General features: G+C 34.6%; 1 protein-coding gene across 1 annotated transcript; it reads right to left on the bottom strand.

Annotated features, from left to right (window-relative positions):
• Positions 1 to 506: 506 nt before the first annotated feature.
• Positions 507 to 10,466, bottom strand: LOC129942072 (collagen alpha-3(IX) chain-like). Its single transcript, XM_056050871.1, has 11 exons — positions 10,181 to 10,466; positions 3,157 to 3,587; positions 2,913 to 3,101; positions 2,624 to 2,842; positions 2,201 to 2,563; positions 1,767 to 2,138; positions 1,490 to 1,706; positions 1,246 to 1,434; positions 1,077 to 1,178; positions 786 to 1,022; positions 507 to 723 (listed from the first exon to the last, which is right to left on the bottom strand). The coding sequence occupies exons 1-11, from the start codon at positions 10,263 to 10,265 to the stop codon at positions 593 to 595; spliced, it is 2,535 nt and encodes an 844-aa protein (XP_055906846.1). The 5' UTR covers positions 10,266 to 10,466; the 3' UTR covers positions 507 to 592.
• Between the last annotated feature and the right edge of the window lie 5,746 nt (positions 10,467 to 16,212).

Consider the following 16,212-nt stretch of genomic DNA (forward strand, 5'->3'; position numbering starts at 1 on the left):
TAGAGGAAGAATTCTTTATGTTTTTTACAAGTGACCAACAGTTTTTACTGACTTTGGGACATTGCAGTATTTTTTGCCGTAATATATATATGGGCGTTGCAGGCCTTCCTGGCTTGTTTGAACTTTTTCCGGCTTTCCTCAGAAGGGTTTACTTTAAAACAACGGAAACTTACCTCTTTGGCCCTATTTATCTCTTTACAGCTCGCATCAAACCATTCGTTTTCCTTAGGTCTGATGCTTTTATACCTGTTTGGGATGAAAGTTCTCATTCCTAGCAGAATTAAACTTGTGATCATATCAGCTCTGGCGTCAACGTCACTATCGAGGAAGCATAGTGACCAGTTAAAGGTCCTGAAGTAATTATTAACACCGTCCCAGTTGGCTTTGTCGTATTTCCAAACGGTTCTCTAAACAGCTCTTTCTTTAACTGAACAGTTTTGACACAATCTAAAACTATGAAAAAGGTTTCTGTAAAGGTTCAATTTTATAAATGAAAATATAAACGGTAATTTAATGTCAACAAAGATATTTCGACTGGTATCTTAATTTTATTTAAAATTAACAAATTATTTTTAAAGTTGTTTTACTTTCCTCAGCCTTTGATATTTTGTGGGCCTTTATTTTGTTGTTGCTGGTAGTAAAGAGGGTAAGCTGCAGTGTAAGCATAAGAACAATCAGGGCATACACCTGGTTGTCCTGGTGGACCGCGTGGACCAGTTTCACCTAAAAACAACAAAAATGCGATCAAGGATTTAAAGACTTCTATGTAAAAAAAAGGCTCAAACCTGGTCTTCCTTGTTCACCCCGATCGCCTGGCCTGCCAGGGAAGCCATCATTTCCAATTCCATCTGAGCCTCGCGGGCCCATAGGTCCTGGTGGTCCTTCACGCCCAATCCCATCTTCACCTCTATCACCCTTTTGGCCATCAAGTCCAGGCGGGCCAGTGGTACCTGGTGAACCTGGAACCCCAGGAATGCCAGGGAAGCCCCTGTCACCGGGTTGTCCTCTCACACCGGGGTCACCTTAAAAGAAAACTTTTGTAATTGAAAATTCGAAAATCAACGGATGTTCCGTACCTCTGGCACCCTGGGAACCAGGTGGTCCAGGTCTTCCTATACGTCCTTTGCCCGGTGGTCCAGGGGGTCCAACCAAGGTTGATTGAATCTCATTTATATATTCTTTTACGGATGAAAGCAAATTGTATAAAGAGTCGACAGTCATAGTTCCATACAAAAAGACATTTACCCTTTATGTAACCAATACAGATATCTCGAATTTCATTTTCATCAAAGTTGTTGTTGTAAGACGAAACTGTTCCAGCCGATCCCGGAGGACCTGGTGGACCTGGGTTACCAGGTGGACCAGAAGGCCCTGGAAAACCAGGTTGTCCTTGAATACCTGGCGCTCCTGGATTACCATCTCTTCCTGGTTCACCTGAAATCAGAATCATTTAAAATGGTGCTCATTTCATTTGCCTTACTGTAAAAACCTTGAATTCCTGGGTTACTAGCAGCAGTATAGCGATTGTATCGATCTTCACAAGTACATTGTCCGATTGGACCCCTTTCTCCAGGAACTCCAGGAGGTCCTTCTGGACCTGGCTCCCCTGGCGATCCAGGCACTCCATTTAAGCCCGGAAAGCCTGTGGGGCCAATTGGACCTTGTGGACCGGTCAATCCGGGTGGACCTTCGTCACCTTTTGGGCCCTTTTTTAAAAAAAATTATAAGATATTATATTAAAGCTTACATAGATTATGTTTACTTACTGGGGCTCCATTTAGGCCTGGTGAACCTTGAATTGGTTTAAGTAATGAAGTTCCTCCATAAATCACATCCAATCCAGAATTTCCCGGTGCTCCTGGAGGACCTGGAATTCCTGGACTTCCCTTTTCACCTTTACGTCCAATACTCGCATTATATATTGTGCGTTGTAATTCGTCAATTAAACTGAGGTCGGAAAGACTCCCTGGCTCTCCCTTCTCCCCCGGCTTGCCAATTTCACCCGGAAGCCCGGGGACTCCCATTATACCTGGCCTTCCATCAGCTCCTGGTGTACCTGGATAACCTCGTGCACCACTTAATCCATTGCGCCCAGGGGGGCCTATTGGTCCAGATTCACCTGGTTCGCCTTTTAGACCCTTTTGATTACAACAAGTCAGAAACGTTATAAGCTCAAAGTAATTGATTTTATCTTATTTACCCGTGGCCCCATTTGACCTGGTTGACCAGCAGGTCCTACTATTCGTTCACCTATTTCCGACAATCCCATCACACCAGGCACTCCAGGATTCCCCGGTGAACCTTTTTCCCCTTTGTCTCCCTTACCGCCTCGAGTTTCATTATAGAACTGATTTCCAATCTCCCGCATAAAACCAGAGTAAGACATTTCTCCGGGTTCACCTTTTTGACCCCGTTCACCTTTGAAGCCCATTTCACCTATTGGACCGGGAAAACCTTGCTCGCCAATTGACCCCTTCTCACCCTTCTCGGGAATCAATCCAAATCTGTTTGTATTTGTTGTACGGCCAGGTGGTCCTGGGAGACCTGGCTGTCCCGGAGTACCCTTAAATAAAAAAAGCCTTGCCAATTATTAAAAAAAAAAATTGATTTAGTATAATCTTACATTCAACCCTGGTGGACCAGGTGGCCCAGCTGGACATTGTTCAGGACATGATCGACTATTTCCTGCCGTTAGCGGCATTAGTGGATTTCGTTCTATTTCCCATTCCTTATCAACAGGATCGGCACCCTTGAACTTCAAACCATAGTCCGGCAACTCTTCACAAGTTGTTCGATTAGGCTTCTCAGCGTCACAACTAAGCACCATCCACTGCACGTCAATCTTTCATATCAGAGAAATAGATCAATGTTAGGTTTAGTTTCTTCTTTAAGTATTATGTTATTTATGTTACTGGTATCGTGTTTCCCGTTTTGACATCTTGAGCTAGCGTAAAGTATCCATCAGCTGCATCAATCTGGCCACGAGTTACTGGCACTTTCTCATTTCCACTTCGATCTTGAGTCGGTTTACAATCCACCCACATTCGGACACTGTCTTGAGTTAATCCTAGCATTACCTTGTGCCAGGAGCCATCAAAGAGCTAAAAATGATTCGAATAAGAAAAACTAAGACTTCTCGATTAATTTTACAATCACCTTGGATTCTTGAAATGAGACCGTCATCAAAGATCCGTCATACTTTGGCAAAGCGAAATCAATTGTATTATAAATTGGATTTATAGTCATACTCATTTGAGATTCATATTCGTAGTTGGTCAACTGGAATAGATACCATGGCTGAATGGGTGGTTGCTGGGTTCGAAAGGTGCACTCAAATGAAAATTCGTTAGGAACCCCAAGTGGGAATGCTTGAATAGATTCGATGGTCATATTTGATTCTTCTTCGATGTGGAATGCAGTTTGGAATTGATTTGAACCAGTTATACGTTGTACATGTTGCGATTGATACTGGTACTGATCCAACTTGTAGTTTTGTATGAGATCGAAAGTATTCAAATCAGGGTCACCAGGTCGCCAGGCATTGCACGGACCTGGGTTAGTGTATTCTTCGTATTCTTCCTCGTACGCTTAGAAAATATAAATGTGGATCAAAATTATTGTATTTTAGATTTATTGCTTACAATTTTAGAATCAACCTACTAAACCGTTTATCATCAAGCAACAAATTCTACAATTTTTTTTAAAGAAGAAATCATTTTCTTCTAAATACAGTTTTGGTATCTCACTTAGTTTTCCTAATTATCTATTACTTGTAGTACCTTAAGTTTTGAAAAACCTTTTATATTAAGTACTTTTTGTTTCTTACTGATATTCCGAATCCAAACTCCGATTTTCTGTATGTGAGCTGAAACCCAGAATTTTCTATTTTCAGCATTATTTCTCTCTATTTGTTTTATACCGTTGGGCTTAAGTTTGAAAAATTATCAGGAATTGTATTGAAAAATAAAACTACTATCAAAAAGCATAATACTATAAGCTTTTTTTTAATTATAAAAGGGTGTGCATCAAAAACGTGGGGTGGAATCGGCTAAGATGATAGTTGACTATCAATTTTTTGATAGCCAAATTGATTATCATTTTTATTCCGTCTTGTAAGATGATTCAACTCAATTTAAATTCGTTGTTGCCTTGGTGAAATTTTTAATTGATTCTTATAAAACATCTAAATAAAAGTTTCAAATTGGCTGATTTTGAATAAAATTCTTATTTTTCTTGCTTTTTCCGAATGTAATAAGCTTAACTAACTTAGAAAATTTTCAGGACGTTTGTGTAAGCTCTATTCGGAATAAACATATTTGTTTGAGAACGACTATCACATTTTTTTGTGACAGTCGTTCTGATATGATAAATTGATATTGATGTTGGATTTTAACTAAAGCCATGAAAAAAGCCTCAGAAAAAGAATAATTTTAGAGCCGCCTTCCTTAGTTTTAGTTAGTTTTGACCAGTGTTATTATATGCTTATCTTACAATTGACAACGTAAGGTAATACGGCAGCGCATATCTAGACAGATTTTTAAAAGCAATATAGGAAACTATTTCTGTACATAATATGTACTTATTCAGGTTGATTTATGAGTGGTCCAAATGTTACATCTTACACGTAGGTGGGTTGTCAGAAGAGTTGTCAGAAGAGTTTTCGACATCCAGAAAGCGGAGGAATAAGATAGACTCTGACAAAAAGTACCTGTAACATCTATACTACGTAGCCGAGGTATAAGATGTTAAGCCTCGGAACCTCTCACGGACTTTATTGTTCTGGTTAACACAGAAAGTATAGTACATATTTGTTTTGTCTTCTCAAACAAAAATTTATTTCGACATATATTTTTTTTGATATTTATTCATTTATAAGGCTGCTGTACATCAAGTTAAACTTATAAATAGAACAGGATTTTTTACATTAAATTTATAAATTATAAACAAGAATATGAAATTTATACACATAGTTTAAAAGTTTAAAGAAGATTATAAAATTAATAAAAAAAATAGATTAAAATTGTCGAAGAAGTAAATTAAAATGAGTATATTAAAGAGTGTATTTAAGTTCCAGTTTGAGAAATATTCAAAACAAATAACTTTCTGTTTTCGTTTGTAGACCTGATATAATTGGGAAGATTATTCTACAGTTTCACAACATTCCTGCACGATGTCGAACACGTATGGGTGAATGCTTCCAAGTTACAACTAAAAAGTTGACGAGACATTACCAAATCTACGCAGGTTAGAAACAAATTAAGCAGTGGCATTAAATGCTACCTTCAATTTCTGAGCTGAATCAGAGTCAAGGTCTGCAAACAGCCCGCACCCAAACGCAATTATAGGCAGAACAAGTGACTTGGCCAACTTAACTTACTTTTTACTTTTTATTTGTTTGTATATAAGCTAAGTTTGTCATTCGAAAACTGAGAGATCAACAAAAAAATAACTTATTAATTCTGAAAAGGCCATAACAACTTCAAAAGTGATATAGTTCCGAAAATTGTTGATTAATTTTTACCTATATTATTAAGAATTCTGATAATGAAAAAATCTGAAATCCAAGATTGGCTCAAGGAGCAAAACGTTGATTTTTCAACAACAGCTGCATTGACGCAATTGCGGAAGCTGTACAATTCACATAGTTAAATCAAATTGATAACATTTCCGTCGAAAATGAAAATTCAGATATTACGAAAAACCACTTTCCGTTCTTCGAAACTCTTTGTTATGGAATATATTCACAAAATGCAAGAGTTGGCAGCATGCGAATATTGATGAATTGCAAGTCATTCAATTTATAATAGAGGGATTTCAAGACAATTCTGTGAACATTTGCTGTGTTGTATCTGGCTTCTAATATACAACATATTAAACAACTATTACATCGCTATAGCCAATAACGTAGTCAACGAGAATCAAATGAAGCATCAATTAAGACCACGTCTACAACAAACGCAACTAAGACAAAAGCACCAGTGTTGAAACCGAGCTTTGATAATTCCAAGATGATGTGTTGCAATTGCTCAAATGTTGGGCATTTTGCAAGTTCATGTCCTCATCCGAGAAAAAGGTTCATGTTTTGTTGTGGTTCTAAAGAACATATTTTAAAGGACTTCCCAAATGCAAGTGTAGATGATTCCTAGTTCAAGAATATCGAAAATACAAATATAGAAGCTAACAATCATGTTTCCGAAATAAATGATGAAACTGTTACCGTTTTGATTAATGGTTCTATGCATAGATGTAATAGATTCGTTTCTTTATTTGATTCTGGTAGTCCAATTAGTTTAATGAGAAACTCTGCTGTTCTAAATAAAGGATTGGTTAATTTAAAATTATGCAAGTTAACTAACTTTATTAATATCTTTGTTGTTCCTGATTCAGTTATTCCATATCCACTTATGTTGGGTCGGGACTTTTTAAATGTTTTTAGTATAAAATGTATGATAATTGATTTAACTTTTAATTAAATTCCCAAAACAAATGTTGAAATTTTGGATGATTCGAATACAAATAAAATTAAAATATCAAATAAAGTATTGCATTGTGTGTATAGTTCATGTTGCATCCACCAATACTTCGTCAGGAATCGATAATTTTGTACCGGACATTTTTGCAATTGAATTAAGTAAAATATTTTCTGAACGTATAGATATAAATGTTAATTTGGATCAATTCTATCGGAAAGAGATTCAGAAAATTATTGATACTAATTACCTTGACCTTTCAAATATTCCAACCTCTAATAAAGAGAAATATGAAATTAAAATTCATTTGACTTCCGATATTCCAATAAGCTTAGCACCTAGAAGACTTTCTTATGAATATCGGCGTATTGTCAGGGATATGATTAGCGACCATTTAAAAAACCAATACGACCTAGTAATCCTCCCTATGCATTTCCAATTGTTCTAGTTTCAATAAAATGTGGCGAGAAACGAATGTGTGTTGACTATCGACTTCTGAATAAAATCATGGTAAGGGATAGTTATCCATTACCTCTTGTTGATAATTGTCTAGAGAGATTAGAAAGCAAGGCATATTTTACAACTTTGGATCTAAAAAATGGGTTTCACCAAGTAAAATTCTTAGAAAATTCAATTAAATATACAGCATTTGTAACCCCAGATGGACAATTTGAATATTTGGAAATGCCTTTTGGTTTAAAAATGCACCTGCAGTGTTTCAACGATTCATTAATAATATTTTACGTTCATTTATTGATGAAGGGACTGTTGTTGTATGATTGTGTATATGGATGATATAACAATAGCTACCCAAACTATTTAGGAACATTTAGATGTACGTCAAAGATTATTACGACGGCTTTGCTGAATTTCGACTTGAACTTAAATTCAAAAAGTGCCAATTCGGCTGTAGTGAAATAGATCTTTTGGGATTCTCCATCAATAAAAAGTGTGTTGGTCCAAATAATAGACATATTCAAAATATAAAACATCTTCCCATTCCGAAAACCTTAGTTCAAGTCCAAAAATGTTTAGGTTTATTTTCATATTTCCCTGGCAATAATATATTCGTTACGAAAGTTTCGTGTGTACTTAGAGGGTATTCCATTTAATATTATAACGAACTGTACTCTCTTACGATGACATTGAACCGTAAAAGAGTAAAATAGATCGTTGGGCACTTGAACTTGAGAACTATGATTACAGTATTCAACACAGAAGTGGCCTTTTAATTTGTCATGTTGATGTTTTGAGTCGTTATCCTTTAGCTTGTGTTCAAACTTCCAAAAAATAAAAACAAGTTATTTCAGAAATTAATCCGGATGATATAGACATGCAATATTGCAAATAACTCAAAATAGAGACGACGATATTGTTCAAATACGCGATCGGTTAAAAAAGAAGAAATTCCAAAATTAGTTCTTAATGATGACTAAGTTTACCGAAAGTTGGATAATGGAAATGTATTGTTATATGTCCCGAAAGAAATGGAATCTTAAATTCTAAGGTTGTCTCATGTCTCGAAATTTCTAGATCAAATTATATTACACTACTGGTTTCCTGAAGTCAAAGAAAAACTTGAAAAGTATGTACAAAATTGTGTTCAACGTATAACGTTTGATCGTTGTTCATGTTTTTCGTCAATTGAATTTGGTTCATACTTACTTCAAAACAATATTGAACATGTTAAAATATCCACAGCCTCACCGCAAGCTAATGGTCAGGTTGAGCGTGTCAACTGCACTCTTAAGTCTATGTTAGCTACAACATTGCGATTGGTCAAAACTTTTGATAAGAGTTAAATACGCTCTTAACAACTCTATTTATTCTACTACTAATGCTTCCCCTTGTCAATCATTATATGGTGTAAAATAACGTGGACGTGATGTTGACACCCTTTTTGAATATTTAGATGACAAACTATTTTTGACTTCTGAACATGACTTAGCTGCATTACGAAAGAAAGCTTGCGATAATATAGAGTTGCATCAACAAAAAATGTTTGAATACTATGCAAATGTGCATAAACCACAAGTAACATTTTAAGAAGGAGATTTTGTAATGATTCGAAACATTGATACAACAGCTGGTAGTAATAAGAAATGTATCCCTAAATTCCGCGGTCCATACAAAGTGAATAAAGCCCTCCCAAGTGATCAATACGTAATCAGAGATATTAAAAATTGTCAGTTAACTCAAATTCCTTATGACATGACAGTGTAATTGAAGCTTTACGTATACGTTCCTGGGTTGATTGGAGGAATTCACATGGTTTGAATTCTAGTACACAAATGTAATACATTTAGATTAGGTACATATATCACAATCTTTTAAATTTTTTTTATTTCATTTTATTTTTTTTAAATAATTTTTAAATTTGATTGCAAAATTCTAACATTTACAACTTGATCGAGTCGATCAAAATGGTCAGGATGGCCGAGTTGTAAGAGTACCTGTTTTAAATTTACTTTAATTAAATAATACTTTTTATTTTTGTATGTATAAGTTAGCTAAGTTTGTCATATATAATTTTATTTTTTAAGATTCATTCTAAAACAGAGAGATCAAATAAAAATAACTTATATGGTCTTTAATTCTGAAAAGGCCATAACAATATTGAGGCTTTTTACATTAATTGTGATTTGTTGTCAATATGGCAGACGGCAACTCACATTTCTGATGTGTAATGTAAATTTTACTTTAATTCAATAAAATCTGTATCCATCTATCTATCTACTGTGGCAATTTCGTGCGGCCCAGTCGTGAACTTTATTTTTCAAAGATTTTGTAATGCAGTACGGCTGTTACTTTTAATCGTAATGTATTGCAAATTAATCAAATATTAGGAAGCTTCAAACAATGTTATAAACTTTTCCCATAAGTTTTTATAACTAAATTGGATTTTAACATTCAATTGTTTATCTATAGAAAATAAGTTTATAAATTCCTTAGTTTTGGGTGTTTTTTAAGGCATTTCAAACGATGTAATTTAGTGATTTAGATTTTCTTATACCTAGCCCTGTGAATTTTAGACTCTAAAAACCATTTTTGACCTAGGCTCCCATTTTTGCAACATACTATGTTTGCATTTCTTACATTGTAAATCCTTGGTTCAAAGGCTCAGTTTTGCTTTGTGTGTTTTAAACTTTGCGGAATTAATTTGCTATAAATTTATATTATTTCCCTGTTGTTAGTTCATAGGCAATTAACTGTAACGCGTATGATATGTACCAGGAAACTTGCTGCGGGAATCTATAAGTGTTATATTTGATTGAAATTTATGGCGGTAACGATTAAAATTATTATTTTTCATAAAGTATAAGTTTTTCTACAGAAAACAATATTGTTCCTCTCGAAGTAGCAATCGCATCCGGTTTTAAATCATTATTTTTAAGTTACCAACTACTTTCTTATTTCTTAAAGAATACACAGAAACTTTCTTATCTCACAAACATGATGTAATGTCTTTGTTTCAAATTTTGTTAACTTTTTTATTTTAGAAATTAGAACAATTGAGTACCTACTCTAATTATAAATTTGTTTCTTTGGATTTTGTTTCTACTCCATTTATTCTGATTTTGTGATTTCGAATGAACTTAAGTGAACTTTTTGTCTTAGTACAAGAAATTACGTAAATGTTCTAGGTTCTTATTACAGTTAAGTGGTGTAGCTATTTTCAAAAATTAAATCAAAAATTGTATTTTACTCACAATCAGTTTTACCGTAAACGCGTAATCCCAATAAAATTAAAACTGACACTAAGAATACACAACGTTTACAACAATTATTAATCATGATATTAGCAATTTTTGTTTCGAAATGTAACGAACAACTATGTCATATTTTGAGTTTTCCACTTATTTTAATATCGTAGGTAATGAAATTCAAAACCTTGACCACTTTGTTCGATTTCACGAAAAAACCGCTCTCAATATAATAGTCTTCGACAGACTCCAACCGTATTCCTACAAAGACTGAAATTGATTCAAAAGTACGAACAATCGGATTCCAGTGTGTTTTAATTGATTTGCTAGAAAGAAAATTTGTTTAACAGCTGGGGACTTGAGATTGTTTTAATGCTTTAGTTTATGAACCATTGAAGAGATACCCTCAGACAACGAAGCCGACCGATATGATGGCGATGGTGACGATGACGATGCATACCCCAAGTACCGAGAAATGTTTATGTAAAACGCTAAAGGCGGAACCGTAGTCCAACACGTTGCTTCGCTTATCAACAAAAAACATAAATTATATCAAATGCCATACAATTTAATTCATCTGATGGCGCTTTATTCACATTTATTATGTTGGTGGACATTGGCGAATGGAGTGTCATATTCAACGTCATCAGCATATGAATGCTCAATCGATTGAAATAGTTTTCTTTTAAATAAAGTCTTTGACGAAAAAGTACGACCACTTTGATATTTTTAAACTAAGTCTATTATTGTTTGAATAAGTATTTATTTTTATATTAATTTATAATAATGTAATATAAAGATAGATAGATGGTGTGTATGTGTAACTTTCAAAAGGAAGAATTATCATTTGAGGAAAACACGAAGAACAAGCTTCAAGTTACGCTTTAAAATGATTTCCGAGAAAAAGAATGCTCTCAGTGTTCTAGCTACTCTTCACCCACCCTTTTTACGTGGAATAGCTTCCTATGGCGAATCCAGGGAGCGTGATATGAACCATAAATTTTATACAGTTAAGTTGTCTAAGTCAAGATTTGTTAGTAATTTAACGATATTAACCAAAAAGCTGTTTACAAACAACTAAAATTTCTATTTACGCACAATTAAGAATTTCGAAAAACTTTAGTTATGCTTTAAATTATTTTCATAATATCTTTTTTGAGAGAAGGAGTAATCAAGTCTGGTTCTTCAAATTTACAACAATAACACACAATTAGTTACTAAATTTTAGCTCCGTAGCTAAAAATTGCTAAAAAAAATTAACTGAGTAAAGGACCGATCATCAATATTATGAAATACTTTTCGGCATCACAGAATCTTGAATTTTCGCACAAAGGTAGGCCCTGTGTTCTGGAAAAGCTATTTGAATCGAAAGTAAATTTTTACCAAGTTTTAGTGTTTATTTTTTGTAAACAAAACTGTCAATTCGATTTTTCTCAAAATTTTACTGAATATTGACAACAATGTTTTTTAAAAGATAAAAGTAGAATAAAGCCTATATTTCAAAGTTCCGAAAAGATATTTGAGCCGAAAATCAATTTTTACCACCTTTTATTAACTTCTTTGTTTAGGTTTTTATTTTTTTTTAAAAAAAACTGTCAATTCGATTTTTCTCAACATTTTTTAGAATGTTGAAAATTATGATATAATTTTCGGCATCACAGAATCTTGAGTTTTCGAACAAAGGTATCCCCTGTGTTCTGGAAAAGAAGACATGGCCTTAAAGAAAAAAAATTAGTACGACAGTAGGGGTATGTATGAAAATAAAAAAAAAACATCTAGTCACAAAATGTTTGAGCACAAGATGCGTGATTTCCAACCACTTTCTTAAAACAGGTACGAGGGAAAACAAAGACAAAAATAAAAAACAGTTTCTATGCCCAATGGGGCGTGGTATCTTCCCACTTTTCTTGTATTTGGTATCGTTTATACGAAATACTTCTTCACTTTTACTAGAGTTGTTATCATTCAAAATGAACGCATCAATCCCATTCGGTAGAGCAGAGCGTTTTCAATAAATGAGAAAACATTTTCGTTCACAGTTGAACATACCTAATGGTACCTGCGGAAATGTTTCTTATGAGTTCACATAATAAACAATACGCCCTCGAATCTAGAGTGCTAATATTCATTAACTTTTTTTTTTAAATTAATTAACACTAGGGTTAGTAATGGTAAAGCTCTGATCAAAGTGCAAGACTTGGTTGTTGGTATAATGTTGTGATTTCGTTGACGCAATCATATTTCAACACCGAGCACATAACTTTAAAATCGAAAACATTTTTACACCCGCGGAATTGACCTCAAAATTGCCCCAATAAAAATCGCACCATCTTGGGGAAAATCGGCAAAAAAAAAACCTATGTACCAGAACCTTTGTAGTAAAGCAATTTCTTGATGACCAAAAGGAAAAAAATTCAAAGGTGGAGTCGATTTTTTCGATCAAATGGTTTTAATTTCCTGAACACATCGAACACAACGCTGGCCAATGGTTTTATATCACAAGTTACTAGACGTAGCAGCAGCAGCTGGCGACTGTCATAATTTTTCGAAATTTTAAGTTACTTACTTACTTACTTAAGGTGGCGCTACAGTCCTGTGTGAACTTGGGCCTCACCTAACAAACGTCTCCATCTAGCTCGGTTCCTAGCTAGATGTCTCCAGTTTCGCGCTCCAAGTTGGGTGAGGTAACCTTCCACTTGTGCGCCCCACCTGATCCGCGGTCTTCTTCTACTGCGCTGTCCTGTGGGTGCGGATTCGAAGACTTTCCGGGCCGGAGCATTGGTTTCCATGCGCTCTACGTGACCCAGCCATCTTAGTCGTTGGACTTTTACTCTTCTGGCTAAGTCTACGTCGCTGTACAGCCTGTACAGTTCGTCGTTCCATCTTCTCCTCCACTCCCCTTCGATGCATACGGGACCGTAGATCACACGAAGGACTTTTCTCTCGAAGCGACCCAAGGTGCTTTCATCCGCTTTTGTCATGGTCCATGCTTCTGCACCGTATAGCAGGACGGGGATGATAAGGGTCTTATATAGCAACACTTTGGTCCCTCGAGAGAGGACTTTACCACTCAATTGCTTTCTTGGTCCAAAGAAACAGCGGTAAGCAAGAGTTATTCTGCGTTTGATCTCAGCGCTGGTGTTGTTTTCTGCGTTTACAGCGGAGCCTAGGTAGACGAAGTCCTTGACTACCTCAAAGTTACGTCCGTCGATTGTGACGTTTTGACCAAAAAGTCGGTGTTGTATGTCCTTTCTAGACGACAGCATGTACTTTGTTTTGCCCTCATTAACCGTTAAACCCATTTTTGCCGCTTCTGCCTCAATTTTAAGTTACCAAGGAAAAAAAACATTTATTCAGAAACAATAAGTCCTTCGAACTGGTGTAGCAGTTGATTAAGTAGGAAATGGATGACCTTTCGCCTTATGGACGGAGGTCTTGGTAACAGTCCTCGAAAGACTTCCTCTCAAAAGGGGTAGACGTAAATTTTGCTCAAGAGCAAAAGACACATAAACTTAATCCGCCTGTGAATGTTGCGGAAGCTATAAAGTTGCCATCGCTTAACAAATGCTATATCCGTTAAATGTCAGGTAGAACTATACCTACGTCTTCAACATCAAAGTAGTACTATATATATTAAAGGGCCTAAGCAGGCCTTTTTAATAATTACCAGTCAAAAGGGTTATTGAAAATGTCTACATCGTATTTCAATAACAACTGCTCGATTATAGAAAAGCTACGATGAGAATGCCGCAATTTTTCATCGTTTCAATTTTCACTAGAGGAAAATTATGTATTGTTTTTGTTTCATTTTTAAACAATCCTTAACGACGATTTCAAAGCTTATCGATCTCTTGATAACAAGTTTACAAAGTTTCAATTGTTAAACATCTTTTTCTATCACGGCCATCCTGCAATATGCAGAGCAATATGGAACAAAAAAGGACCAATTATAATTTTTCCAGCAATTTCAATTATTACAAAATAAATTGAATTCAGGCATTATCATCACAAATATTCGCATTCCCAGTGTGTTTTTAAATCGTTCCAGAATCAAGATTAATACTAAACCTGGAACATATTCACCATTGAGAACAAGTACAACTTTAAGCTTGTCTATTGTACGAACAACTTCAAAAGTAACAATAGTTTAGAGGCAATCTTAAGCTTGACTATACTACCAACAACTTCAAAAGTGGCTTTTCAAAAATTAAAAGATTATTATTATATCTGTCATTATTCCTGGAGCAATCATATAGTATTCAATTCCATATGATAAACACATTTTCTTAAAGTCATCACTTTAAAATTTGTTCCTTTGTCACTGATGACTTTCAAAGTCTCCCCAAATAAAGCTATATAATCTATAATATATTATATTGCATGTGATACTTACAACGTTTACAATAGACCTAGAGCTATAAATTTGGTAAATGCATCAATACGTGCGTTTTGTTCGCATTTCATATATAGTAAAGTGAGAAATTCCTAACAAAACGATCTGTAGTGGCCAGATTTTTGTATTTAAAAATTGGTACAACTGAAAGGAGATCAGTCAAAATAATAATAAAAAAACTTCAAAAAGGGGGTTTGTCCGTAGACTACTACATTAAAATGTGGTGTTGAAGCGAGCTTGAAGCTCGCCTCGATTCTTTATATACCTAAATCGAGTTGAGATTTATCTATTCTAAACTGATATAAACCTTTTTTGGAAACATAGCAAAACATAAATATCTTTTCTATTGTTTTTTCTTGCAAAATAAACGCAGTTAGTCCATTTTCACTAACAAAACTAAATAATATCAACAGTAATAGATTCGTTTTTTCCGCAATGGAAAGCACACATGATTCCAAATGCAGAACTACTCAACAAACACAGCCATCGATATACAAATGCAATCAATATCAATCGTACCAACATTTGAGAACGAAATCACATAAGATCCATTCGAGGCTCATATAAATGTCAAAAACTTATCCATAGTGAGATTCTACTCTAACTTTTATCGGTGTTATTCTCACTATGGATATTGTTTTTCTTATTCGTGTAAAATCCTACTTTACTATGGATAGATTTAACAACAAAACACGGGTAATGATAAAAAGTACATAACGATCAACTCCTTCAGGTTTTGGAGCAATAGGACCCACACAAATACATGAATTACACATGATTTCCTAAATTTTCTGACATTCCTTGCTATAGCTTCTTCGCATTCCTAACTCCAATCAAATTTAAAATTATATTTAATAAGTCGTGTAATACAATGAGTTTTAGCACTAAATTCCGGTCTTATACCTTCAATTGATATTTCTCAATTTCAATTTGTTACTGAAGAAATTAGCATTTTTCAATATTCAATGAAAATCCACATTCAATTGGCTTTATGCCTTCTTCAATACTTATTTATATAATAACTAAATCATCTATAGAAAACTTTATAAACTTTTTATTTCATTCCTTAAGGCGTTATTAATTGAAAAACTGCAGAAGAATTTGATAATCCAAAAGGAAGTCACAAATGCCGTTTTTTTTGCATTGAATCTTCTGCTATAGGAATCTGACAAAATCCTGTTGGCATGTCCAATGACGAAAAATGTATTCGCAGCTAATTGGTCCAAATGATCATCATTATTTGGCAATAAACAACGGTCTTTAATTGTTATTTTATTTAATGCATCAATTGCCATTATTTTTTGAACCAATACAACAGGGCTAGCAAAAGGCAAGTAATTATCTCAACAACCAATATCAAATCGAACTATCATATCTTCAGGAATTTTAAATGGTAATTGGTGAATTTGAGCAATTTTTTCCATGCTAAAATCGTCGTATGAGTTGGATTCACAACTTTCAAAATTCACCACCCTCCCAAAAAGCTTTAGCAATCCCCAATAAGGCGGTAATGTATGAATATCATGAAACCACGGAATGGATCGTAGACAAAAATGCAAAAATCTTTTCTGAATAGCTTCGAGTCTTGTGACGTGTGCGGCGTAGTAAGGTGACCATACTGTACAGTGTACTGGCATACTCTAGG

Source organism: Eupeodes corollae, chromosome 1 (genome assembly GCF_945859685.1).
Source record: "Eupeodes corollae chromosome 1, idEupCoro1.1, whole genome shotgun sequence".
NCBI classification, from domain to species: domain Eukaryota; kingdom Metazoa; phylum Arthropoda; class Insecta; order Diptera; family Syrphidae; genus Eupeodes; species Eupeodes corollae.

Coding starts and splice junctions, on each gene's coding strand:
- LOC129942072 (XM_056050871.1), bottom strand. CDS start 10,265: ATGATTAATAATTGTTGTAAACGTTGTGTATTCTTAGTGTCAGTTTTA. Junction 2,564..2,623: donor CTGGTCCACCAGGGTTGAAT/GTAAGATTATAC, acceptor TTTTTATTTAAG/GGTACTCCGGGACAGCCAGG. Junction 1,179..1,245: donor CTGTATTGGTTACATAAAGG/GTAAATGTCTTT, acceptor CATCCGTAAAAG/AATATATAAATGAGATTCAA.